At 43.0% G+C, this 24792-nt stretch overlaps 1 protein-coding gene and 1 long non-coding RNA gene across 4 annotated transcripts in view; one reads left to right on the forward strand and one right to left on the reverse strand.

Moving 5' to 3' along the window:
• Positions 1-2109: 2109 nt before the first annotated feature.
• LOC309372222 (uncharacterized protein) overlaps positions 2110-24792 on the forward strand; it is a 29981-nt gene continuing 7298 nt past the window's right edge. Inside the window, exons 1-15 of one of the 3 annotated variants that reach the window (XM_081915565.1) lie at positions 2110-2267; positions 7097-7169; positions 8319-8398; positions 8917-9074; positions 11082-11134; positions 11587-11700; positions 12649-12774; positions 13789-13916; positions 16547-16691; positions 17821-17943; positions 18408-18506; positions 20196-20336; positions 22463-22561; positions 23345-23700; positions 24532-24656. In XM_081915565.1, coding sequence (XP_081771691.1) covers positions 7107-7169; positions 8319-8398; positions 8917-9074; positions 11082-11134; positions 11587-11700; positions 12649-12774; positions 13789-13916; positions 16547-16691; positions 17821-17943; positions 18408-18506; positions 20196-20336; positions 22463-22561; positions 23345-23700; positions 24532-24656 — 1810 coding nt within the window. In that variant the 5' untranslated portion in view covers positions 2110-2267; positions 7097-7106. Of the gene's footprint in view, positions 2268-2598; positions 2622-7096; positions 7170-8318; positions 8399-8916; positions 9075-11081; positions 11135-11586; positions 11701-12648; positions 12775-13788; positions 13917-16546; positions 16692-17819; positions 17944-18407; positions 18507-20195; positions 20337-22462; positions 22562-23344; positions 23701-24531; positions 24657-24792 lie in introns of those variants that run through there. The other 2 variants (XM_081915566.1, XM_081915567.1) reach the window with 2 other exon arrangements.
• LOC309372262 lies at positions 22333-23380 on the reverse strand. Its single transcript, XR_014169437.1, has 2 exons — positions 23316-23380; positions 22333-22503 (listed from the first exon to the last, which is right to left on the reverse strand). It is a non-coding gene; the product is annotated as an uncharacterized lncRNA (long non-coding RNA).

The raw sequence follows: 24792 nt of genomic DNA on the forward strand, positions 1-24792 counted from the left end.
CATGGGACTGCAACCTCTGAGGACTAGCTCTTCTCTTCATAGAACTTCAGGGTCATGTAGTTGAACCTCCTGCAATGCAGGAATCTTTTGAACCCACAACCTTGAGATTAAGAGTCTCATGCTCTATCGACTGAGTGAAACCAGCACCTGCCAGTCTTAGTGGTGATTTGTGAACATAAGAAACTAAGAAGAGCCAGCTGGATCAGGCCAATGGCTCTATCTAGTTGCCGACCAGATGCCTTCAGGAAACTCACAAGCAAGATACGGGCACAAGAGCACTTTCCACTTCTGCAGTTTCCAGCAACTGGCATTCAGAAGCAGTGCTGCTCCAAACACTGGAACCAGAGCACAGTCATCATGAATTTGAATAAACCTATTTTAAAGCCATCTAGGTCAGTGGCCATTATTGCGTCCACAGCTTAACTATGTGCTGGTTGAAGCAGTGCTTTCTTTTAGTCTTCCAACATTCGGCTTCACTGGATATCCAGGAGACCTAGTGTTGAGATGGAGAGCATTTCTCTACCCGTTTTTCTCCATGCCATGCATAAATTTATACACTTCTATCCCGTTAATTCTCGCTCACCTTTTCCATATACAGTGGTACCTAGGGTTACAGACACTTCCGGTTACAGACGCTTCAGGTTACAGACGCCGCTAACCCAGAAATAGTACCTCAGGTTAAGAACTTTGCTTCAGGATAAGAACAGAAATCATGTGGCGGCAGCGGGAAGCCCCATTAGCTAAAGTGGTACCTCAGGTTAAGAACGGTTTCAGGTTAAGAACGGACCTCCAGAACAAATTAAGTTCTTAACCTGAGGTACCACCGTACTGAAAAGTCTCAAACGCTGCAACTTTTCTTCATAGGGAAATCACTCCATCCTCTTGATCATTTTGGTTGCACCCCTTTCCTGAACCTTTTTTCCTTTATTCTTTTTGAGCTGAGGCGGCCAGAATTGCACTGACACCATAGATTTGCACTAACGGCATTATGATACTGCATTGGCAGTTTTCTTTTCAGTTCTTTTCCTAATAGTCCCTAACATGGAATTTGCCTTTTTCACAGCCTCCACACATGGGTTCGACACCTACCACGACCCCAAGGTCTTGTCACCGCCATTTCTGACCCCACAAGGGCAATATGTGAAATTAAGATTGGAACCATGGTCTCTCAGGTCCTAGTTCAAACACAAATTACTACACTGCAATTTAATGCACTTAGCCTTCATTTAAAAACAACAGGATAAGTACTTTGAATGTGTAGTATGCAGAAGATTTTTACTGCCTCTTATTCAGTGCTCCCTCCAACCGGGGCTAGGACAGGGCTGGATTTAGGTTTGATGAGGCCCTATGCTACTGAAGGTAATGGGGCCCTTTATATGTCCAGCTGTAGGTTTTATTTTGTTTTTTATCTTAAAATTTTGAAAATGTACATTCAGGTGTTTTTTTCTTTAATTTTTTTGGGGGGCCCCCAACAGAATGGGGCCCTAAGCTATAGCTTGTTTAGCTTATACCTAAATCGGGCATTGGGCGAGGAAATGGAGCGGTGCAGTTGCAAGTTTAGATTCACAACCCACGTCAGGGCGGGAACTCGGCGAACAGCTTGCAAGCCGTCATCTCCCTCAGCCTTCCATCTTCCTTCCTAAGTAGCTGAAATGCTGAGATAACGACACAGCCTTAACTAGTTAATGGAATGGAGAAGAAAGTACCCGCGCAATGCGCCATTTGACCAACTAAGCCTTATCAATCGCCTCGTGCAATTCTCTTTCCCCCCCTCCCATGCAGAAGAGGCCTGCAGCGATCTCTAAAGAAATCACACCCATATAGATTTTATGCCCGTTTGGCAGCCCCAGGGAGACGCAATCGCTTTCCCGACAGCCTTTCGCAGCTGAGGGGGATTCTCAAAAGCGGGCCTTCTCCTTCTCTGACTTTCGGTTTCAGCGCGCGCGCTTTCGCCGGCTCACTTCTCCCATCTGCCTGCAGGGGAGAGCAGAGCCCGCGCCAAGGTTACTGGGGGTGACAATCGTACACAGGCAGAAGCAGCAGCGGCGTTGATTTGGAGCGCCTTTGGGCGCCTCTTCCTCTTTTCGGCAGCCGAGGCGCTGAGAGCCACTTTTCTCCTCGCTTTCTCTTTCAATGGGCTGCACTCGTCTTTTCGCAACACCGAAAAGCTTCAGCCAGGTTCGATTTGGTGCGGACCGCGCAGCGCGCAGCTCTCCTCCCAACCACGTTTCTTCCAGCAACGGAGAAACAGCGATTGGAGCTCAAAGGTAAAGACTTTTGCAGGATCCTGCTGGTAGAGGCTATAATATGCTGCTGACGGACCTCTGGGAAATGAAGTTCATTAATGTAACTGCCCCCACCCCCAAACAAAAGCCGATACTATGGAAATGCATCCCTGTTCCTTGAAACAGCGATTGTATGAAGGGCGGGGCGGAGAGCGACCAGTTGGGTTTGTGCTGCGTTGAGGAAGATGCTTTCCTTAAGGAAGAGGCCTTCTTGTTGGGAAGGAGAAGGCTTTCCCTTTTTAAAAACTACCCGCGCAGAAGGGCAAAACTAGTTTCCTAAATATTGCACATGGGCACAGCCAGAACTTTTGTTGGGGGGCAGAACCGACGTGATTGGTCAGTTAAGTATTTCTACTGTTTTACTTGACCTGGGGCTATGCCCTTGTAGCTGCACAAGTTTTTAGTCTAGGGCTAGTCGTTTCAGAGGTATTGTTCCCCTCTCCTTCAGTGCTAACCGTTTAAGTTATACTGCTACAGAATTTTAACTTTCGTGGTTTCAAGGGAGTTGTAGCTGTTTTGGGTCATAGCCAGGAGTTATTTTGGGGGTGGGCAGAACCGAGTTATCTTGGACGCAATTGGTCAGTTTAAGTATTTTTATTTATTTACTTGATTTAGGGGGCGCAGCTGCACCCCCTGGCTACGCCCATGCCTCAGGCCCTCTGATTTTGTATGTGGTGTTATAAGAAAAACTGCTCCCTTTCCCTTATGGGGTATTCCGGAGCCTGTATAGAGTCCTTAAGTGGGTTCCCTATGGGTGGGTGAAAATAACAGGCCAACCAGAGTACCGCCTTTTTCTGTGTATAAGACACCTCCATGTATTTTTGGGGACTCAAATTTTTAAAAATGGGGGGAGATGGCACAGAGTTGTTGAGCTTTTTTTTGCGGAGGATTGCCCAGAGTTAAGAGTTATGTTCTTCATCTCACCCTTTATTCACTGTGATTTGCAGCAACTGGTGTTCAGATTGCTTACTGCCTCCGATACCCAAATAGTATGCAGCCATTGTGGTTGGTAGCCTTATGCGCCATGAATTTGTCTAATCTTTAAAACCATCCAAGTTGGTGGCCTCATGTAGAAGCAAATACCATAATTTAACTATGTGCTGCGTTGTTACCCTTTGAAAGGAAGGTCTGAAAATACGCCTCGTCCTTCTTCCCAGTTCCAGACAAAAGGTGTGGTGGAAAGAGCAGCTTTATTACTTACTGCAGCAAGAAAGAAAGGTGCCCCAGTGGATAATTCCAAAAGCTGAGGCCTCAATACAAGAATTCAAGGCATCTATATGGCATTCTAAATACATGAAGCCCTCATGCCTGTATCATCTCTGCAATATTATTGGTTACAGCAACATCTGAACAGCTCATGGTTCTTTACCTGGCCTTTAAGTTAGACACCCCATATTTGGAGTTGTTTTCTACCTAAAACTCCCTGTATCTTATGAAGGTCTCTTCCTCAATCGGAGGGGTTGGGCTATATGATGCCCAGGGTCTCTTCCCACCAGGATGGATAAAAATCAATGATTATTTTTTTTAAAAATCAGATTTTTAATATTTAAATCGGATTTTTCAAAAATAAAATGCTTTTGGAGGAAACATCTTTCTAAAGAGAGTTTTCTGTTTAAGTTACATTATAGTCCAAAGGCTATTCATCAGGAAATAAGGATTTGTTTTTCATGTGTGCTAAACTCAGTCTAAGTTTTTGTTTTAAATTGTTTAGCCACATCGGTTTACAAACATGGATACATATGCTATAATGTTATTGTTTTAGTTAAATTGTTTAAATTGTGATTAAGGAAGTGATTATTTTTCTCCTTCCAATAAAGTACAGCAGAAAAGTTGTCCAAATATAAGCAGTTAACTTATTAAACCTCACAATAATTTATAATTATTGGTCTATGTATTTCTAATTGTATAACCAAATCGGTAATTTTTGATATAAATGTAAAAACGACACTGAAAATTTATTATTCCAAAAATGAAATCTTCAACTGGTTGTAAATATTAAGATTATACCAGCAAGAATTAGTCTTTCTGTAAAAAAATGATTTAAATCAAGCCTTTACTGACTAGTGACTTAAATCATGATTTAAATCAACAGTTCTTTGATCTTCCAGCTGGCTCTGGTCAGTGTAATTGACTCTGTACCAGCCTTTCCTTTACACTAGTATGCATACCTAAACCCTGTTAACTGGGCAGGGGGCCCTACAAGTGCTACATGCTCTCCCCACTTGCAAATAATGGTACAGCTTTGGTAAACTGAAAAGAATAACAAGAATACAGAAATACAGAGAGAAGCATACAATACAGAAAGGCACATTCTAAATTGGGCGGAGGGGCTACCTATGTGGCTATTTGGCTACAGTGTGAAGATGTACATTCTTTTGTCTGTCCTAAATATTTCAACGTTCAGCTTGTTTGGATGACCCTGCATTCTAGTACAATGAGTAAGGGAGAAAAAACCCCTCTCTATCCACTTTCTCCACACCATGCAAAATCCTATAAACTTCTGTCATGTCCTCGCTATTCATATTTTAATAAACTGAAAATATTGAAATCTTTCCTCATAGAGGAGTTGCTCCTACCTTTGGATCATTTTGTAGCTCAAACCATTCCAGATCTAGAGCAGACAGCATGACAAAGTTTGGCAGTAGGAAGATGGATAGAAGACAGAGGAGAAGAACTGGGTTTAGCCAGTGTGGCAGACTGTTAGCTCCACATGCTCCCACAGGTCAATGGACAATGATACCAGCTGAACTCTTTTCGTGACGGCAAAAATATATATGTGTGTGTGGATCTTGGTGAGCACCATGCAAGGACTTTGCAGGCACCATTTATCATTTCATGATTACTCTAAATGGCATCTTGTTGCTTTGCTCTGGGCAGGATTCAGCTACTGAGCCCTTGCAGTGGAAGTCTTGTGCAATGACTTCCGCTTGCACAATGCAGACCCCCCTTCCCCCCACATGGGAGAGTTGGGAGAACCCCAAAACAGTGTGCTGGGTGGGGGGTTGGGAGCATCATCACCTCACAAGCTGAAATGCCTATGCAGATGGAACAAACAGTCATCATAGCACAAGACTGATTTCCACCATACATAGCTAAAGCACATTTATACCACTTTCAGAATCATGGCTTCCCCCGAAGGATCCTGGCAACTTTTGTTTACTCCTAGTAGAGCTACAGTTCCCCTAGCAGCAAACTACAGTTCCCAGGATTCTTTGGAGGAAGCCATGTTAATGTTGTATAAGAGTGCTTTAAATGTATGATGTGGATGCAACCTTTCTCACACCTAAAGTCTGCCCACTTCTGATCTATATAGCAACGAAGTGAGAAGCTATGGGCAACTCTTGAGTTCAGTTATAAACTAGAAATACCATGCTTTGTTTTAAAAACAATTCTGTCATCTTCGCTTGAGTACCTTTGTGCATAAGCAGAGTACAGTGGTAGGGACGTGGATGGCGCTGTGGGTAAAACCTCAGAGCCTAGGGCTTGCCGATTGCGTGGTCGGCGGTTCGAATCCCCGCGGCGGGGTGAGCTCCCGTCTTTCAGTCCCAGCTCCTGCCCACCTAGCAGTTCGAAAACACCCCTAAGTGCAAGTAGATAAATAGGTACCGCTTTATAGCAGGATGGTAAACGGCGTTTCCATGTGCTGCGCTGGTGCTGGTTCTCCAGAGCAGCTTCGTCACGCTGGCCACGTGACCCAGAAGTGCCTCCGGACAGCGCTGGCCCCTGGCCTCTTAAGTGGGTTGGGCGCACAACCCTAGAGTCGGACACGACTGGCCCATACGGGCAGGGGTACCTTTACCTTTTTTTAGAGTACAGTGGTACTGTACCTCGGTTTAGTTTATTTTGGAGGTCTGTTCTTAACCTGAAACCGTTCTTAACCTGAGACGCGCTTTTGCTAATGGGGCCTCCCACTGCTGGCGCGCAATTTCCGTTCTCATCCTGGTACCTCGGGTTAAGTACTTAATTCGTTCTGAAGGTCTGTTCTTAACCTGAAACTGTTCTTAACCTGAAGCACCACTTTAGCTAATGGGGCCTCCTGCTACCACCGCGCTGCCGGAGCACAATTTCTGTTCTCATCCTGAAGCAAAGTTCTCAACCCGAGGTACTACTTCCAGGTTAGCAGAGTTTGTAACCTAAAGTGTTTGTAACCCGAAGCGTTTGTAACCTGAGGCACCACTGTAACTTTCTGTTTTAAAGCAGATACAGTGGTACCTTGGGTTACATATGCTTCAAGTTACAGACTCCGCTAACCCAGAAATATTACCTTGGGTTAAGAACTTTGCTTCAGGATGAGAACAGAAATTGTGCTCCGGCAGCGCGGCGGTAGCAGGAGGCCCCATTAGCTAAAGTGGTGCTTCAGGTTAAGAACAGTTTCTGGTTAAGAACGGACCTCCAGAACGAATTAAGTACTTAACCCGAGGTACCACTGTACTCCCTCCACTTTCTGGGCATGCCCTAGATCAGGTGTGTGGACGCTTTACTCCTTCAGATGTTGTTGAACTATGAGTCCCATAGTTCTGGTCATTACCAGTGTATGTTGGGACTGATTGAAGTTGTAGTTTAGCAACAGCTAGAGGGCCAAATGTTTCCCAGCCTTGCCCTAGAACCTGGAATTGATGCTTTTATCTCAGTCTGATTCCCTAGGGCAGAGCCTAGGTCAACTGGCTGAATGTGACCTAAGAGGACAGGCAGCTGTTCAACTGAGGAAGGAAGAGGCTTGGCCTGTACTCTGAATTGCCTGGTTCATTTGCACAGTAGTGGCTGAAAAGCTGAAAGTATCCTGAAATGTCTTTTTTTACCTCCTTCCACAGGGCTTGAAATATGGAGAGGGGTTACCCCATGTTCTGGGGTAGGCAACAGTATGGACCTGGGTTTTATGCAGCCGTAAGTTGCTGTTGCTGATTTTGCTTAAGTCTTTTTTACTTTCCCCAACACAGTCTTGATCTTTGGTTGACTCAAGTAGTTTTAGCATATATTGATGCTGTAAAAGAAACAGAATATCTATTACTGAAAGCTGGAGCAAACTAGAATGGCTTTTGTCCCTAAGGAATGAAGATAACATGCAGGGAGCTTGATCATTTTCTGCAGAAAAAGAGCTTTAACAAAAACTTTTCTACCGTTGTTTTTTGCTCAATAATATTTTCCAATTCTAAAAATGAGTTGTTTCATAAAATTAATTGGAAACACAATAAATATACAGTGGTACCTCGGGTTAAGAACTTAATTCGTTCTGGAGGTCCGTTCTTAACCTAAAACTGCTCTTAACCTGAGGTACCACTTTAGCTAATGGGGCCTCCCACTGCCACTGCACCACTGCCGCCCGATTTCTGTTCTCATCCTGAAGCAAAGTTCTTAACCCGAGGTAGTATTTCTGGCTTAGCAGAGTCTGTAACCTGAGCCACCACTGTATATAATACTAGTCAAATTGTAGTTTTAAAGTTTTAATTAACAGTGCCTTCCTATAAAGATGTTGTGGAGTTCAGTATACCCAAAGTATCATTTTTTGCTGAATCAGTCTGAGTTTTAAATCTAAAGAAAAATATGGATTCTAAAGCAAATTCAATTGTTTAGACTGTACAGCATATTCTAACTCCCTGTTCCAATGCTTCCAGTAAGCTAGCAGAATCTTAGGAGTCAGCACTCACAATACTCTACCTTGAACACCATTCATTATGATGGGGAAAAGGGACCTATGGCTCTCCAGGCAGTGTTGGACTATAACTTCCAATATCCTTTGGGTAGAAATGGTTCAGAATAACATCTGACATGGCATGGGGACAAAGGAGGAAGGAAAGAAGCAGAGCTGGCAGCATTGACCAATTAATAATCTAAACAAGAATCATCAAGTAAGTTACAAAAGAGGGAAACTGGGGTTGCTACATTGCTTCTGGTACCTGAGATTTGGAGGTGAGCTATCCACTGTTAGTAAGTTGCAGTTCTTGCATTTGCAAAACTGTTCTTTCCCTTTTCCTGTTTTGACCAGTTAGTCTAGTTGTGGGTTAGTAACAGTGTGAAATGTTTTCCCCTGCCCAGAATTCGCAAAATGAAAACTATTGGAGGGGCTCTTGGGATTGGCAGCAGGACAGCTACTGCCCAGATACACCACCCGCATGGTAAGTGACTTCTGCATTTTATTTTTATTCATATTATATATGCATGTACACATATTTGTCCCCACTTTTTCAAAGTGTAATATAAATTAATGACAAAATTAAGTTAATAAACAAACTAAAAACTAATAAAAAGATGCTAAACTTTAAACTTTCTAAGAACATGAATATGTTCATCCCACACTTTTAACAAAATGTATTTTCATAGTAGCTTATGAATTAAAATTAAGTTATGAAGCGACGTAAAAACTAATAAGATGTTAAAATTAACATTTCTAAAAAAGCAGCTCAGTAGGCTGTTGGTCCTTCTAGAAAGTAAAAACTACAAAACATCTATTGGTCATGCTGGCTAGGAGTGATGGGAGCTGAAGTTGTACCACATATGGGTGGCTACAGATCCCCATCCCTGGGGCTATGCTGAGCTGAATCTACTAAGGTGACTTGGCCAACTCTGGTTTACAGCTCATGATTGATGGCAGTAAAGGCAACTTATGCAGAATACTGTGTTTGTGTTTCTTCAGGGTACATCGTGGCAAACCTCACAACTACAACGTTGCTTACCGAGGCCGTGGTTGGAATCACTCTCAAGGATATTTCAGTGGGGCACATTCCAGCCGAGGCCATCATAGAGGAGCTAAAAGTAGTGCTAAATATTTGGGAGCAACAACCAAAAACAGAGGCAAGGCTGAAAATATATATGTGGGATTGAATATTGGACCATCTCCTCCTCTGATCCTCTACCCATTTCACAGCTATGTGGTGGACAGTGCCCCCGTAAAATCTTACTCATCCATGCTATGTTTGTGGTTGAAGGAGCACAGTTTTATTTGTGATAGATTGTTTTGTTTTTATCTTGTTTTTATCTTTTAGGAAATTGTTGGGTTGAAATAAACGACAGACGAATGACAAGTGTCATATGGGAGGCATCTCCCGAGCATGTCTCGAGGAGTCCCTTTTATTGAATATTACAGCATTGCCACGTATGTGCTTGTTGCTGATTGGTTAACACAAATACAATGCAAAGGTTGCATATAAGCATTAATCATCAATAGATTAAAGGTTGGGAAAGGGAACACAGAATTGGACAGGCGTGAAAACCTCTTTATTAAACTGTTACTAGTGATTGATGTAGCAAGACTTAAACTATTACTAGTGATTGATATAGCATTCATAGATGTGGTCAACCATGCATTAAGAACAGGTCAGGATGCAATGTTTCATGAACTCAATGTGAACTGAACATTCTAGGGTGGATGAAGAAGGAATGCTTCAGCTGAGAACGGTTTGCCAGAGTCATGTGCAGAAGCAAAACTTCCCATCAGGAAATGTTACTGAATGCCACTTTTAAATGATTTTTAGATTTTTATTAAGTGGTACAAACATGAACAAAATAATAACAATGTAGCGAAATGTACACGCTATCTTCTTAGTTGTACTAGTTCACTTCTCCCAATATCAAAAGCTTGCTTTTCACTAGAACCAGCCTCCCTGGTTGAGAGAATGGCCCAGCTAGGCTGACCTGTTTGGCTCATTGAGCTTCCAAAATCTAGGATCTGCAGTTGAAGCCCGAAGCAGCTAAATAAAAAAGGAGAGGTTCTGGGGCTCAATTCTGCTAGGAGTGCCTGCTCCAGATGTGTGGCAGGGACAGCTTTGTGGTTAGAGAAAAGACACTGGCATTTAGCATGTACTCAAAAGTAGTGTTCGTTAATATTGCTTCAAATATCCCAAAGTGGAGATCTAGAGCTTGTCCATACTTGACTTTTGCCCTGTGCTTTCTAGGCACAGGTCTGCAGTTTCCCAGTCCTTGTCTGAGGGCTTTTTCCCCCTCTTGCCTTACACTTTCCTCAGGAGAATCTGATCTTTACCACTGAATTGAGTAAATTGCCATTTGCTTCAATTCAGCGGTAAAGCGTAGGTTTTCATGGGGAAAGCAGTGTGGCAAAAAATCATGTTTGGACACAAACCTGGAAAGCTTGGAGCTGTCCTTAGAATTGTAGAGTAAAGCTCAGGTTGGTGAGCCCCGAATGAAGACTGGCTCAAATTAAAAGCTTGTCATAGATTTCCCGCTCTGTAGATAAATACAGTGGTACCTCGGGTTAAGTACTTAATCCGTTCCGCAGGTCCGTTCTTAGCCTGAAAGTGTTCTTAACCTGAAGCACCACTTTAGCTAATGGGGCCTCCCGCTGCTGCTGTGCTGCCGGAGCACGATTTCTGTTCTCATCCTGAAGCAAAGTTGTTAACCCGAGGTACTATTTCTGGGTTAGCAGAGTCTGTAACCTGAAGTGTTTGTAACCTGAAGCGTATGTAACCCATGGTACCACTGTACAATAAATAACAGCAGGAGTTTTCAGCAATATGTCGTAGGAAACTGCATTCTACCTAGTCACACTATAGCTGGCAATGGCTCTCCAAAGCTTCCAGTAGAAACTTTTTCTAGCTCTACCTGAAGATGCTAGGATTTGAAAGTGGCACCCTTGTGAGTGCAAAGCATTTGCTCTATCCACTGAGAGAGTCTCTCCCCTCTTTTACCTGATCTTTGGAATAGCATGTCATCTATCTGTAACTGAAACTCCAGTACTCATCCATTTGCCCTGAAAAGACTTAACAAAGCAAAGTTGTCCCACACATCCAAACTTTCAGGTTGTGGCAGAGGCATTGCATGCTGAGTTTGTTTCTCTATTTGCAGGAAAAGGTCGTTCTAAAAACTCATCCCGTTCCTCGTGCTTAATCAATATGACGGTAAGCGATGAACCTATGCTGTGGCTAGTTCCTACAGGGAGGGTGTCTCTTACACGTGTGGCAGAGATCAAGGGATGGTGTGATGTGGGGTAAAGTTTGGGAAGAAGATTTCTCATGACTATGTGCCTGGTCTGTATGGTTGAAGAAGTAGCTAACTAATTCAGACGGCCTCTGAGATACACAAGCAAAATTTGCCATTTTGCCTCTTTTTGACACCCCACTGTTCAGGGTTTGTCAACATTATTTTCCAACGGGGCTCTTGTGTCTTGAACAGCTGTCTAATATGGGGGGAATAGCTAGAGAAGCTTTTCCCATCACTTCATGACAACACCGAAGTCAGGGGCGGGGGAAAGCTTCACCTGCTACACTTTTGTTTGTAAAGGTGCTGAAGCTCTGTCAAAACAAGCTAGAGTTCACAGCACTGGACTCATCTTTCTATTCCTGTGCTACAGCCAAATAGAAAGGGAAATAATTCTGAAAAATCTGGAGGACCATCAGCAACACCAGAATCTAAACAAGGGCAGAAGAATTCAACAAGTTTGAGGAAAGAAACTGACACATCCAAGGTAATTGTAGGAGAAGTCTGGGCCACCTTGCAACAGGTAGTTCCTGAGGAAGGTGGTGAGTTCTCGATCTGTGAAGGGACCTTTTTCCTGTGGTTTCTCAGAGCAGGAAGAACTTGTAACATTTTGAAGAGTAACATGGCTTTACCTGGTTGCTGAGAGAATAAAGGTTTATGCATTAACTGAATGGAAATGTAGATACAAATCCTGGAAATGTGTTCTGATGTTTGTCAAAATGTGGCTTATTTAACAAAACCTGCATACTGCTTGATTGAAAGGAAACCTCTAAGTAGTGTTGCAGCACTCTGTGGGAGCTCATTTCTCTCTCATCCCCCCTCCCCACAATCAATGAGAGTTATTTTTCTTCCTCCTTCCCTTTCTCCCATGATTCCATCTAGATCTACCTCCTGTCTTTCTGTTTCACCCCTCCCTGCCTCTGCTGTGGGGGTTCTCTAGCGCAACAGACCCCAGCAGAAAGTGTTGCTTGAAGTCAGTGCTTATTGCTTGTAACTTCAATCCTCACTTAACTGGGCCAAAATCCCCACCTCCCCAGGTGCTACAAAGGGAAAATGGATCACTTGATGTTGTAGTGTTATCAGGCGATTGATGGATGAGCCAGCCTGCCCACCTTTCAAAATGACCCACTGAGGGTGGGGGAAACACAGCATCTGACCCACCAGCTGGCTCTGTTCTCCAGGCCCTGATCTGTCCGAACATTGTTTCTTATTCTGACTGGCAGTGGCTCTCCAGTAGCAGACCCTTTAAAAATGAAATAACCTTGCAATCCTTCTCATAGTTCTATAATTCCCAAGATTCCTTGGGATCGAAAGCAGGTTTTCAGTGAGTCTTTCCAGAGCTGTGTTGGATCCTAAAGCAAACACAGCACTGGCAGCAGTAATATAAGTGTCTCTTATTTGCACCTTTCCCCCTTCCTGCTTGGCATTTCTTTAGGTGGATCAGAAGTCCAGCAAAACCATCATGTCTGCAAAGGATTTCAGTTTTCATTTGCCCTCTGTTTCCTCAACATGCCCACAGAGCAAACAGGAAGTGCCATCAAAGGAAAAAGAGGAAACTGAGGTAAACAGCTCCCTACACATTACTAAGAGCAGATGTAGCAGGGATATGGGATATGGGTGGAAGAGGGCATCCCTAGTGACCTCCTTGTCTCTATTAAAGGTCACAGTACATCACACTTTCGCTACATGAGAATACTTGTGTGTAGGCACCTCGTTAGAAGCTTTCGTCCATTTAGCAGTGTTTCTGGAAGCAGTGATCAGCAATTGAAGCTACACTTTGAGAAAAAAACACTCACAGGCCTTGTACAACTTACTGAAGTGATTTATTGCTTGACTGATCATAAATGCATCATGGTAACACTATTTACAATCATAATAGCAATAGCTGTAACGGCATACTTAGGTTTCAGTCCTTTCTCTTTAGCAACGACGTAGGCAGACAGTCGTGATGCAGCAGTTTGCAGACAGCATTTGTTGGTCAGTCATCTGTGAGTGTTTCATCTCAGTGTAACTTCAATTGCTGACCACTGCTTCCAGAAACTTCTAAATGGACGAAAGTAGCCCTCCTTCCCCACCCCCACCCCCAGCTATCACCTATTGATAGCTGGGCACCATAACCCTGAAGCGAGCATATCACGTACATAGCTGTCCGGTCTGCTGAGTTGCTGAGCCTGCATAATGATGTTCCCACAGTCTCCCCCACAAGGCTGGTTATGCCCAACCTGAGATAAGGGAAGGCCAGGGACGTATCTTGAACTAAAATGTAGCAACCTGAGGCTCCCAAAAAATATTATCACAATAAAACCCCATTAAAATTGGTATCAGCTGGATGTAGGTATTCTAAATAATAAAAAACCCTCACACCTTAGCAGTAATATTTTATTAGGATACAAGGCCATTTTTGTTCAAGTATCGTCTCTCAACACTGGTTAGGTTAAGTTCAACTCTCCACTGACAAAGCAGTCCTTATCATCCTCATCATTCCGGCATTGCAGGGGGTGGGACTCGATGACCCTGGGGGTCCCTTCCAACTCTATAATTCTGTGATCATCATCCTCTTAACGAATCTCTGCAGGTCAAGTTGGAAGACAGTCAGACCTCTGAAGACCCTCCCAGTGAGACTGCTCCTTTGTCACCTGTGCATGCTCCATCCAAGACAGCAGCAGAAGGTCTTCCAGCCACAGTAAAGGAAGAACCTGTGGTGGGATGAAAAACCTTTTTCATTTGCATAGGGGTGTGGATTCTTTGGCTTCAGTTTCACTGCTGTTAGTATTTTGCTTGTGCAGCCTGCCAGTGTACAAGTGTGCCCATGTGTTGGAGTAGTCCTGAGCAGGAGTGAGTAGTGGGGATTTGTGACTTGTTTTTCTCTGGGCTGGGACTTGTTCCTCCTCTTCAGTTGAACCATGTGCACCTCTTGAGACTGGGGAGCCCAACCCTTGCTCAGGAAGTGTGAAAAGGGAGCTGTTCCGTTAGCTACCTTTTTCATTCTCTCTTTGTGTGTGGTTATGTACATACACATGAAGGAGAAAGCTCAAATTTTATTGAATCCATTTTTGTAGCATAGCATAAGGATGTGAGTTGTAGCTAACCCATCTTCAGTAGTAGAGTGTTCATAATCACTATAGAAACTTGAATTGCAACACGCACTGAATCAGTAATGTCACTTAATCATAAGTCAGTTTGGAACAATGGAATCAGCCATTGAGACTGGCTATATTTAATCAAAGGTTAATGAATGAAGACAACTACTTAATAATTAGTTAATGTTAAGATTTGCCACAGTGGGTTGTGATTGCGACAGGATGCCTTGATGTAACTATATGATTGGCTGACTGTAGACACATGTGTAACAGAGAACTCTATGCAAATGCTATTTATTCTTACCAAGTTGGTGTTGTCATACAATTAGTGACAGGAGATTCTTTTAGATCAGAGCATTTTCAAGAAAAACAAAACGACCCAAATCTTCCTAGAAATAATTTTATTGATTAACAGGTAATAACTAATAAGAACTCATTCTCTCCTCTCATTCATATCAGATGGGTGGACCCACTAAAAGAATTTATCAGTTTCTTTTATAAGTCTTTGGGCGGCCACCTCAGCGGCAGGATAGCAACGCCTTGTGCCGGGGACTTTCCAGCCTTTATATAGTTTCAGGTTCAATCCCTGTATGGGACAACTACACCTTCTTGTATTGCAGGGGGTTGGACTAGGTCATGCTGATTCCCCCTATTATCTTCATGAATAGGTATTTGTTTCAGCATGTCCTTTGAGAACAGTTACTTGTCTCAGCATGCTCTCTGACACATCCAAACGTCTGGTACATCCTGCTTGCCCATCCTGTTCATTACGTTACATTAGCTGGTTCAACCTTTTTCTTCTTCAGAATCTATTTCTATGTTCAGAATCAAACAATCTTTTTATCTTCAGAGTCACATGTCATCTGGCTTTACTCACTCATATCCATTCATACTCTGAGACCCTCACAGGCCTCACAGAGTCATCCTCTGAATTTTCATGGAAGCTTATTTTTTGCTATTTGCACATGCACCTTCTCCAGACTGGGGTAGTGTTGGATTAGGCAGAGACCTCCCTATGCCTGGTTAGAGGCTTGTGCTGGCAGGGTCACTACTGTGGAAAGATTGAAACTGAGGCTGAGGCAACCCGGGGCCCTGTATGTCCCCACCCCACCCCCTTTGCGGCCTTTTATACTTCCTCCACTATGTCTTCTGGTGCTGCCATTGTCAAACAAGAACTGCTGGTAATTTGGACTCCTCCTGCCACACTCCCCTTCACGAGATGTTTGTGTATAATCTCCAGTTGTGTTAAAGCCCATGGGCATACCAATTAAACTCTTTCCTCCTATAGCCTTGCTGCAGTGGTGTACTCAAGTTTATTCTCTAGAGGTTCCTCCTGTTTTTGTTTTTACTTCTCCTGAATTCTCTACAGGATTTCTTTCCTCTCTTCATGCCCACTGCTGCTTCATCTTTCTCTTCCCATGCCCTTACGTCAAATAAACTCTCTTAGAGGTCGCATCTTCAGCCCAGATTTGCAAACAGAATACAAGATTTACTTTGCAAAGGAGATGGGTAGCTAGGATGAGAAAGGTGAGGTATAAGTGCTTTGTTTTTTCATTTTGTATTGCTGTTGTATATTCCCTTAGTAGTGATTTCTACAGCCATATTATATGAGATGTGCCTTTTAATGAGCAGGGAGGCTGGGGTGTGAAAATGAATGAACTTGAGATGTCTGGGTCTGAAGGTTGGGAAATTATCATCTAACGGAAGGAGGAAGAGTTGGATATCATCCTGGAGTAAATACTTTAATAATCTTTTTATATATAAACTGACAGACAGAAAATCGAAAGCCCTTTTTATTTATTTCTTCTATTCTTACAATCTTCCTGCTTCTTCTTCTTTGTGGCTATGGTACTGTTTGGGTGTATCTACTTGTGGTTCAAAGAGAAGAGGGGACTCTCACTCTTAGTAGAGTCATACCTCGGGTTGAGCATTTTTGGGTTGCGCCCCGCGACAACCTGTTACTTCCGGGTTGCGCTGCTCGTGCATGTGCAGACGCTCAAAATGACGTCACGCGCATGTGCAGAAGCGGCAAATCGCAACCTGCGTAGACGCGGGTTGCGCTCGCTTCAAGATGCGAACGGGGCTCTGGAACGGATCCCGTTCGCATCCAGAGGTACCACTGTATTAAGACTGTAAAGATTGCTTGGGATATAGAGATACCCTTGTCTTGTTGAAGTCTTCTCTCTGAAGCTTGGGCTGAGTTCCACTCCCCTCTGGAACAACAGAATTTCTCCTTCCTTATACAACTTTGCAGGTGGAGTTGAAAGATAGGCAGGCAGCCGGACAACCTCCCAGCCAGGCCTTACCTTTTCCATCTGCTGAAGCATCTATAGAAGACCAGTCACCACTTGTGACCACAGAAGGCATTCATACTACAAAAAAGGAACTGCCTGTATTGGTATGGACCACTTTTTTTTTTCTTCCTTTGCAAGTCAACCATTTGGGTGAAGTAAGCTAGGATGAAATTGGTATCCTGCCTATTGTTTAGGAGATGAGGGCTTTATTCTCAATTAGTTAGCTGTCACCATTGAGTTGATTGCTAGAAAACTGCTGCCCATCTTCTGCTGAAAGTTCTGTGAATATCTGCCTAGGACATTCTTTGGCGCTAAGTTCTTAGTTTATTTGGAGCTGGTATTTTACAAAAGACTCTGCAGATGTGTAAGCCTTGTCATGTTTTGGAGTGGTCCTAAAAAGGGATAAGCAATGAGGCTGTTTGTGCTCCACAAGGTCTTGTTCAAATCTTGAGAAATTTGTTGTTGTTGCTTTAAAAAATGGATATTTCTAGCCCTTTAAAGTGTGGAGGCAAACTTGTGAATAAGATGACAATTGTTGGGAAGTTATGCACAAACTCTGCTAATGGTTTGGAGAATATTCTGGGTTCAGAAATAGCACGAAAACAAATAGTTTGTTTTAAATTCTGACCCTGCCACAGACAATGTTTGTTTTGGTCCTGACAAACCATGATCTCAAACAATGAGTTGGAGGTAATCAGCAAACTGGAGTTTGTATTAACTGTGATTTGCTCTTATTTCTGCATAACAGCAAACCAAGTGTTTGACATTTGGGTAGGATCCAATGAATTCATTGCATGAGTGGAATGGCTTTTGCTTGTGCAGTGGGGCTTTCCCACCTTTCAGGTGTAAGATCTTTTAAATATATATATATATATTTAAACTCAAATCACACAGCAAAACAAATGGGGGGTGGGCGGAATCCAGTTTTTAAAAACAAAAGGGACATGAGTTTTGTTTAAGGTTGCAGTGACTTTTGTGAGCTAAAGCTGTGGGAGGAATGGCAAAAGGAATGTTTGAACTTTGCAAAGCCACTGCAGTGGCTACAATTGCTTTTCATGCTTTTTGTTCAGTTTTCTGTTGGTGGCAATGGAAGCATGTTTATGAAGTACTTGAATTGCCCTTGCATGAAACGCTCAGGCATTATATTTTGTCACATTGATTGCAATTAGGATCTGATCCTTGCAAACCCACAGTTTCTTTCCTAACATCCTAATATTTCTTTCTCTCCTGAAGCTGGAAGCCATCCCACCCAAAGACGATTTCAGCCATGTTGGTTCACCTCCCGCTGTAGAAATACCATTCCTTTCTGAGACCACAAATGATAATCATTCAGAAGGAAAGGAAGACTTTGAACTGGTATTAAATTCCACTCTCCTTCTTACCCTGGAAGTAAACTGCTTTTGTAAGGATTCTAAAGTGAGAGTTGGTTAGCCTTTTTTAAAATATCAAGTACGCTAGGAGGAATAGGGAGGAGGGTAAATCAACATCTGTTGTATTGCTACAGAGCCAAACTGTCTTGTTTTAATTTTAAATCACACAGGATTAAGAGTGAGAATCAAGGAGGGGTGAAATTCCAGCATGCCTCACTGCTTTGGCCAAGTTTCCAGTCCAATATTTATAGCCTTAAAATGTTCTGCATCAGCTTGTTCTGTTACAAGTAACTGAGATAATGTGGGAGGAATTGGCAAAGAGGGATGGGGGAATGTGTGTCCTAGAAATGAGGAAACAATACTGATCAGGTATTTCATTTGTGTTTCACTAGCCAGTCGTTTACTCATCTCAGACTATTCTAACCCTGTTTTCACTTGAAACTGATACAGAACCAAATCACCAGCAGTCTTAAGGATGAAGACCTCCCAAGTACCCTGAGTGATGTTCATGTTGTGCCTGTGCTGGTGAGAGAGAAAAAATATGAAAAGGTAAGACTGCGGGAGCTTTTTCGTGTCTTTGATCCCTGAGAACATGGCAGGGCCTACTTAGTATATTCTGAATAATAATAATAATAATAATAATAATAATAATATTTATACCTTGCTCATCTGGCTGGGTTTTCCCAGCCAATCCATTTGTATCCAGTTCTGCAAGGTATGGTAGAAAATCCCAAAGAGGCAACTCAAATGGAACTTTTCAGGCATTATATTTGGTCATATTGATTGCAATTAGGATCTTATCCCTGCAAACCCACAATCCTTAATATTTATTTCTCTCCTGAAGCTGGAAGCCATCCCACTCACACCATTTCAGCCATAACAAAAAAATTCCTTCCAGTAACACCTTAAAGACCAACTAAGTTAGTTCTTGGTATGAGCTTTCGTGTGCATGCACACTTCTTCAGATTCTTCTATCTGAAGAAGTGTGCATGCACACGAAAGCTCATACCAAGAACTAACTTAGTTGGTCTTTAGGGTGCTACTGGAAGGAATTTTTTTGTTTTGACTATGGCAGACCAACACGGCTACTTATCTGTAACATTTCAGCCATGTTGGTGTTGGTGCTTCTGGGTGGGAGACGGCCTTCTTCCGGCACTGGTCCAAAACACATAGCACAGCATTCACTCCTCCAGACGTTCAAGCAAGCAGCAGAGCTTAAAAGAAGCTGATACTGAGGATATGTAGCATCTGGATTTAGTGATTTATTTACAGGATCAAAATAAAGAACAGAGCCATTATGGCATGTCTCTTCTCCTCTGAGAGAGGACAACAACAGAACAAAGAAGACGGAAGCGGTGTACAGTTCCTTCTGTTTGCACGGTTCCAAAGAATAGGATGTCAATACACAAAGCATGTGATCTAGTAGTCACACACTGCGGCACGAGAGAGAATGAAACTCCTGACAGTTGGCTCACCTCCTGCTGTAGAAATACTATTCCTACCTGAGACCACAAATGATTATCGTTCAGAGGGAAAGGAATACATTGAACTGGTATTAAATTACACTCTCCTTCTTTCCCTGGAAGTAAACTGCTTTTGTAAGGATTCTAAAGTCAGAGTTGGTTAGCCTTTTTCAAAATATCAAGTATGATAGGAGGAATAGGGAGGAGGGTAAATGAGGGTTCTTCTGCAACCTTCTAAAAGAGTTAAGAATTTCATCTTAAAGTTAATTTTGGGTTATGGCCAGTTTCTACTGATCTGTGGCTTACTGGGAAGCACATATTGTTCCACATTAATTTACATGATGGAGAATCCTGTATCTGGCAGGAGGAAAACCACTTGCTGAGCTGAGAGGATTACCTGTTGTAAAATATTGACCAGGCGAATCCTTTTCTCACCCCAGTGTTTCTCAACTCCTGTTATATTGCTACAGAGCCAACCTGTCTTGTTTTAATTTTAAGTCACATAGGAATCAGAGTGAGAATCAAGGAGGGGTGAAATTCCATCATACCTCACTGCTTTGGCTAAGTTTCCAGTTCAATATTTATAGCCTAAAAAATGGTCTGCATCAGATTGTTATGTTACAAGTAACAGAGATAATGTGGGAAGAATTGGCAAGAGAGATGGGAGAGGGTATGTCCTAGAAATGAGGAAACAAAACTTCATTTGTGTATCACTAGCCAGTCATTTACTCGTCTCAGACTATTCTAACCCTGTTTTCACTTGAAACTGATGCAGACCCAAATCACCAGCAGTCTTAAGGATGAAGACCTCTATCAGTCCTCTGCTGTGCTAGCTACTAGCTCCTCCAACCTTCCAAGTACCCTGAGTGATGTTCGTGTTGTGCCTGTGCTGGTGAGAGAGAAAAAATATGAAAAGGTAAGACTGAGAGGGACTTCCGGTTTGGTGTCATGGAGGAGGCTGGAATTCCATCGCAGACGTTCGCACGGGTAATTAGAGGCTGAGATTGGAGTAATCGGCCTCCCAACTCCCCCAGGGTCAGGGGTGGCAGTCTCATCCTCATTTGCCCAACACCTGGCCCCAAATCCAGAAGGAATGAGGGGGCAGGGGCCGCTGGATGGAAAGCGCCGTGCGTTTCTTGGCAACTCTCCAAAGTCGCCTCCATGAGCAACAAACTTCAATTTCTTAAGATTAAAAATCGAATTTAAGTCATGGACATGCTCTGAGTGAGGGGGGAGAAATTACCCTGCTAATTAATTCAGCCACTGAAGTGCTAAAGTGGAAGAAGGATTATCATCTGTGTGGAGCTGGTGTGTCGGAACGGAAGGGGTGGTGGTGAGCATTCTTTGTTTCACTTCGATACTTCGTTTTGCTATGTTACCTGGCAAAATCTCCTCTGGAAGGACTGACTACCGGATTATTTATGCAAGCAAGCGAGACTGGAGAATATTGCATTTACTGATGTAATATGGTTCTAGCAATTATTAACTGTGTGGAAATGGCTTTGCAAGCGAAAAATCAAGGCTGTTGGCATTAATTGCTTGGACGAGAAAAGGTGGAGAAACTTTTGACATATGCCTGGTACAACTGGCAGAAAGTCAGATCTCCTCCATATTGGAATGTCACAGGCAACTATAAAAATCAGAAAGTGAAAGGTGAATGCCATAGCTGGATTGGAAGCACAAAGAAAGAAAGAAAGAAAGAAAGAAAGAAAGAAAGAAAGAAAGAAAGAAAGAAAGACATAAGAACCCACACAGAAACACACTGTTTTGATTTATCTCGCTTGCTGGATGAACTCAGAGGCTGTTGAAAACAATGAAGGATTAACATCAGAATGACTTATGGGAACTATCGGAAATGACTACAAAAAGCAGCAGAAATTGTTGAATGGTTTCTTTAAATATTAAGGTTCATTATTGTTTCACAAGATGTGTATCTCTTTAAAGGCCAGAGCAAATAACATGACCTAGTTTTACAGCTGCGAAGCAGTATAGCAGGTGCTGTTAACTTGTGGTAATTAAGCAGTGTCAATTGGGTATAGTATATAAAGAGCAGCATGTAACTCTCTCAGTACCCTGGTGAATGGGTCATACTCATACCTTCTGCAGCACAACTAATCTGCAAAATAACCAACAGAAATATGAGATGATTAGAACCCCCCCCCCCGACCTCAGAGCATGGGAAGTCTGCCCAAAAAATTATAATTTGGTATTACATTTGGATTGTTTGATTATTGGATAATTTGTATAATTTGGAATGTTTAATGTGGTTTGATTGGATTGTTAAAATGGAAAATTTAATAAATATCATTTACAGAAAAGAAAAAGAAAAGGTAAGACTGTGGGAACTTCTTTGTGTCTTTGATCCCTGAGAACATAGCTGGGCCTACTTAGTAAATTCTGAATAATAATAATAAATAATTTTATTACTTATACCCTGCCTATTTGGCTGGGTTTCCCTAGCCAATCCATTTGTAACCAGTTCTGCAAGGTGGGATAGAAAATCCCAAAGGGGCAACTCAAATGGAACTTTTAATTCGGCTTCTAGTGCTTAATTAACAAGGGCTGCTTCAACACTATGCATTTTACTGGGCACAAAATACCACAACAAACATAATGAACAAAATGTTCCCCTTTCATATTTTCATTTTTTAGCTTGTCCTCTTCTGCCTGCTGCCATCTCAGAACCTTCAGAGTCATTTCCTTCCTATTTCCACGTGACCCTTCTCTCAGCTGTAGTGGTTTTTATTCTCTCCCTCCCACCCCCCACCCCCAGTGGGCATAAGGAAGATGTCTCTTCTTTCACTAGGCCCTGCCTTCCCCAAGCATGGCAACAATTCAGAAGCTCCTTGGTTTGGTTGCAGTACACTGCTTCCTGTGGGGTAGAAATGGTGGTAACAATAAGGGGCAGGATCTTACAAGTGGGATGTTCTTTTATTACCTAGAAGAATATTGCTTATCCTTATATTTCATTGCTGTCCTTGTTCTCCAATCTGGCATCGTTAATCTTCCTACCCTTATTCCTGGGAAACTGCTTCTTTCCAGACTGAAAATGTATGGGCACCTGAAGACCGTCAGGCGCCACCCTGCAACGTGAATGAAGCTGGAAAATGTCACAGAGTCTCTGAACTCGACAGTGACTTGGTAAGTTGAAAAATGATGAAAATTGTTTTTATGGAGGGGGGGTGTAGGGGGAGAAAGAATAGAATCAAGAAGGCAGGCAAGGGGTGGAAGGAAAATAGCTGGCAAGAGAGGAGCAAGAAAAGCAACTCTCTATCTAACCTCTGGCTTTCCAGAAGTTGTTAGACTAAAACTCCCATCATCCTTTATCATTAGCCACACTGGCTGGGGCTGATGGGAATTGTAGTCCAGCAACCTCTGGAGAGCCCAAGGTTCCCTACTATTGCTCTAAAGGACATGAAGGGGAATGTTAAAAAGAAAATGGGAAAAGAGGGACACTCTCACTACTCTTTTGGTCACAAATAAAAACGCGGCTTTCAGGGCATCCTAAAAGCATGACTGTGGTTTTAATCATTGTTTGTAAGGATTCTGGGATAATCAAACTAAGAGCACTAATGATCGGGCTCTACAAGGAAAGGATGGGAGACTCAAAACTGAGACAAGGAAAGGGTCCTCGGAAGAAAGCTAGAGAGGGATAGAGAAAAAGGAGACAGCTTGTAGCACCAGGCAGCAATGAGTCCATGAGTCCAAAGTCCTAGCCCAGATCAGGAAAAGTTTAGCTGTGTCTGCTTAGCATTTGGGTTCTCCTGAGTTCTCACTGAAAGCAGTAAGATATTTAGGAAGAGGGGAGACTTGTTTTATATTAACTTATATAAACTTTTTAGAGATTTTTGGCAATTAAATAAATATTGTCAAATGAACAAAATTGCTGTTGTACCTTATTTGATCACCCTGCTCTTTTGCCAGGTGCTCTCACAGTCCCCACCTCACAGCCTCATTTCCTGTGATCAAAAAAGTGATACAGAAAGATGGCTGGAATACTGTTCTAGTTCACCAAAGAACCAACACAGCAGTGATTTGAGGCATTCTAGCGCAAATAGGACCTCAAGACAGTTGCATATTCAGCGTTCAAGATCCCCTCACAGACGAGAGCGATCCCGTGGAAGCAGCGACCGGTCCCCTCGTTCACAAAAGGGCCAATACAGCAGTGATTCACAGCATTCTAGAGCAAGTCATGCCTCAAGGGAACTGCATATTCGCCGTTCAAGATCTCCTCACAGACGAGAACGATCCCGTGGAAGCAGCAACTTGTCCCCTTGCAGGCAAGAACATAACCTGAGATTCCCTCAAAGCTAGAGGGCAGGGCCAGCACATCCGTAAGGTGGAATGAGGCTGCTACCTCAGGCGGCAGAAGCATCAGTGCTTGTGGGTACCCCTCTGCCAGTGGCAGCAGCATCAGTGCTGATTTTGGCCAAGATCTCATGCAATTTCAGGCGAAATCTCACTCAAAATCAGTGCCGGTGACAGTGCTTCTTCTCTGCCAGCAGTGGAGGTAGCAGGGCAGACAGCACAAGTGACGGCAGGGTGGCCGGGCTCAGCAGAGTGGCACTTCCCATTTTGCCTCAAGCAGCAAAATGGGACGAGCCGGCCCTGCAAGAAGGCTACAGTTCTTGGAACTCAGTGGGGGAACACCAGGGTAGCGGGCTTCTGTTTTAGAAACTGGGTAGTTTTGAATCATATAAAATGATATTGATGCCAGGCATAGAGAAGAAAGGAGTCTGAGACAACTAGGATAATTTGGAGCCTTCTTGGTGGTGCTTATGCATAGAAAGAAATGAGCCATGGGAAATGGGGAGTTCAGTTGCAAAATAGGATAGATTGAAAGGATTCCGAATTGAATGGGTTTCAGGCTGAACTCAATGGCTACATTTGTACTGCAACCTGAAATGAAACTGGCTTAGCTATCTGGCTTCCCTTGGTGAATCATGGGGACTGTAGTTTTGTGCAAATTAGTCTTAGCCACCCACCTTACCAGTTGGCCTGTTCCCAGAATTTTGGGATGCAGGGAAGCAGCAACAGTCAGGCTCTTGATGATGTGTTCAAAATGCAGGCGGGCGCAGCTTTTCAAGTGAGTCATGTGCTTCTTTTCACAGGAGAGAGCACTCCAGCTTCTGTCACTGTGGATATTGCTACAATCCACACCGAAAGAATTTATATGAGAGAGATTCCCCTCCCTCTTACTTGGTTCAGAAAAGAAGTCATCGGTATTCCCCAGAAGGTTTGTTTTTATTGGGCAGTTCAGAATGGGAATCTTCATGTTCCAGCTGAAGGGACAAAGATATTAGTGTTTACAATATTGTCTCCTTGGCATGAAAGGGTCCTCTCCAAGCTGTGTAGCCTTTTGGATCAACGTT

This window comes from Podarcis melisellensis (assembly GCF_964234715.1).
Source record: "Podarcis melisellensis genome assembly, chromosome: 6".
NCBI lineage: Eukaryota > Metazoa > Chordata > Lepidosauria > Squamata > Lacertidae > Podarcis > Podarcis melisellensis.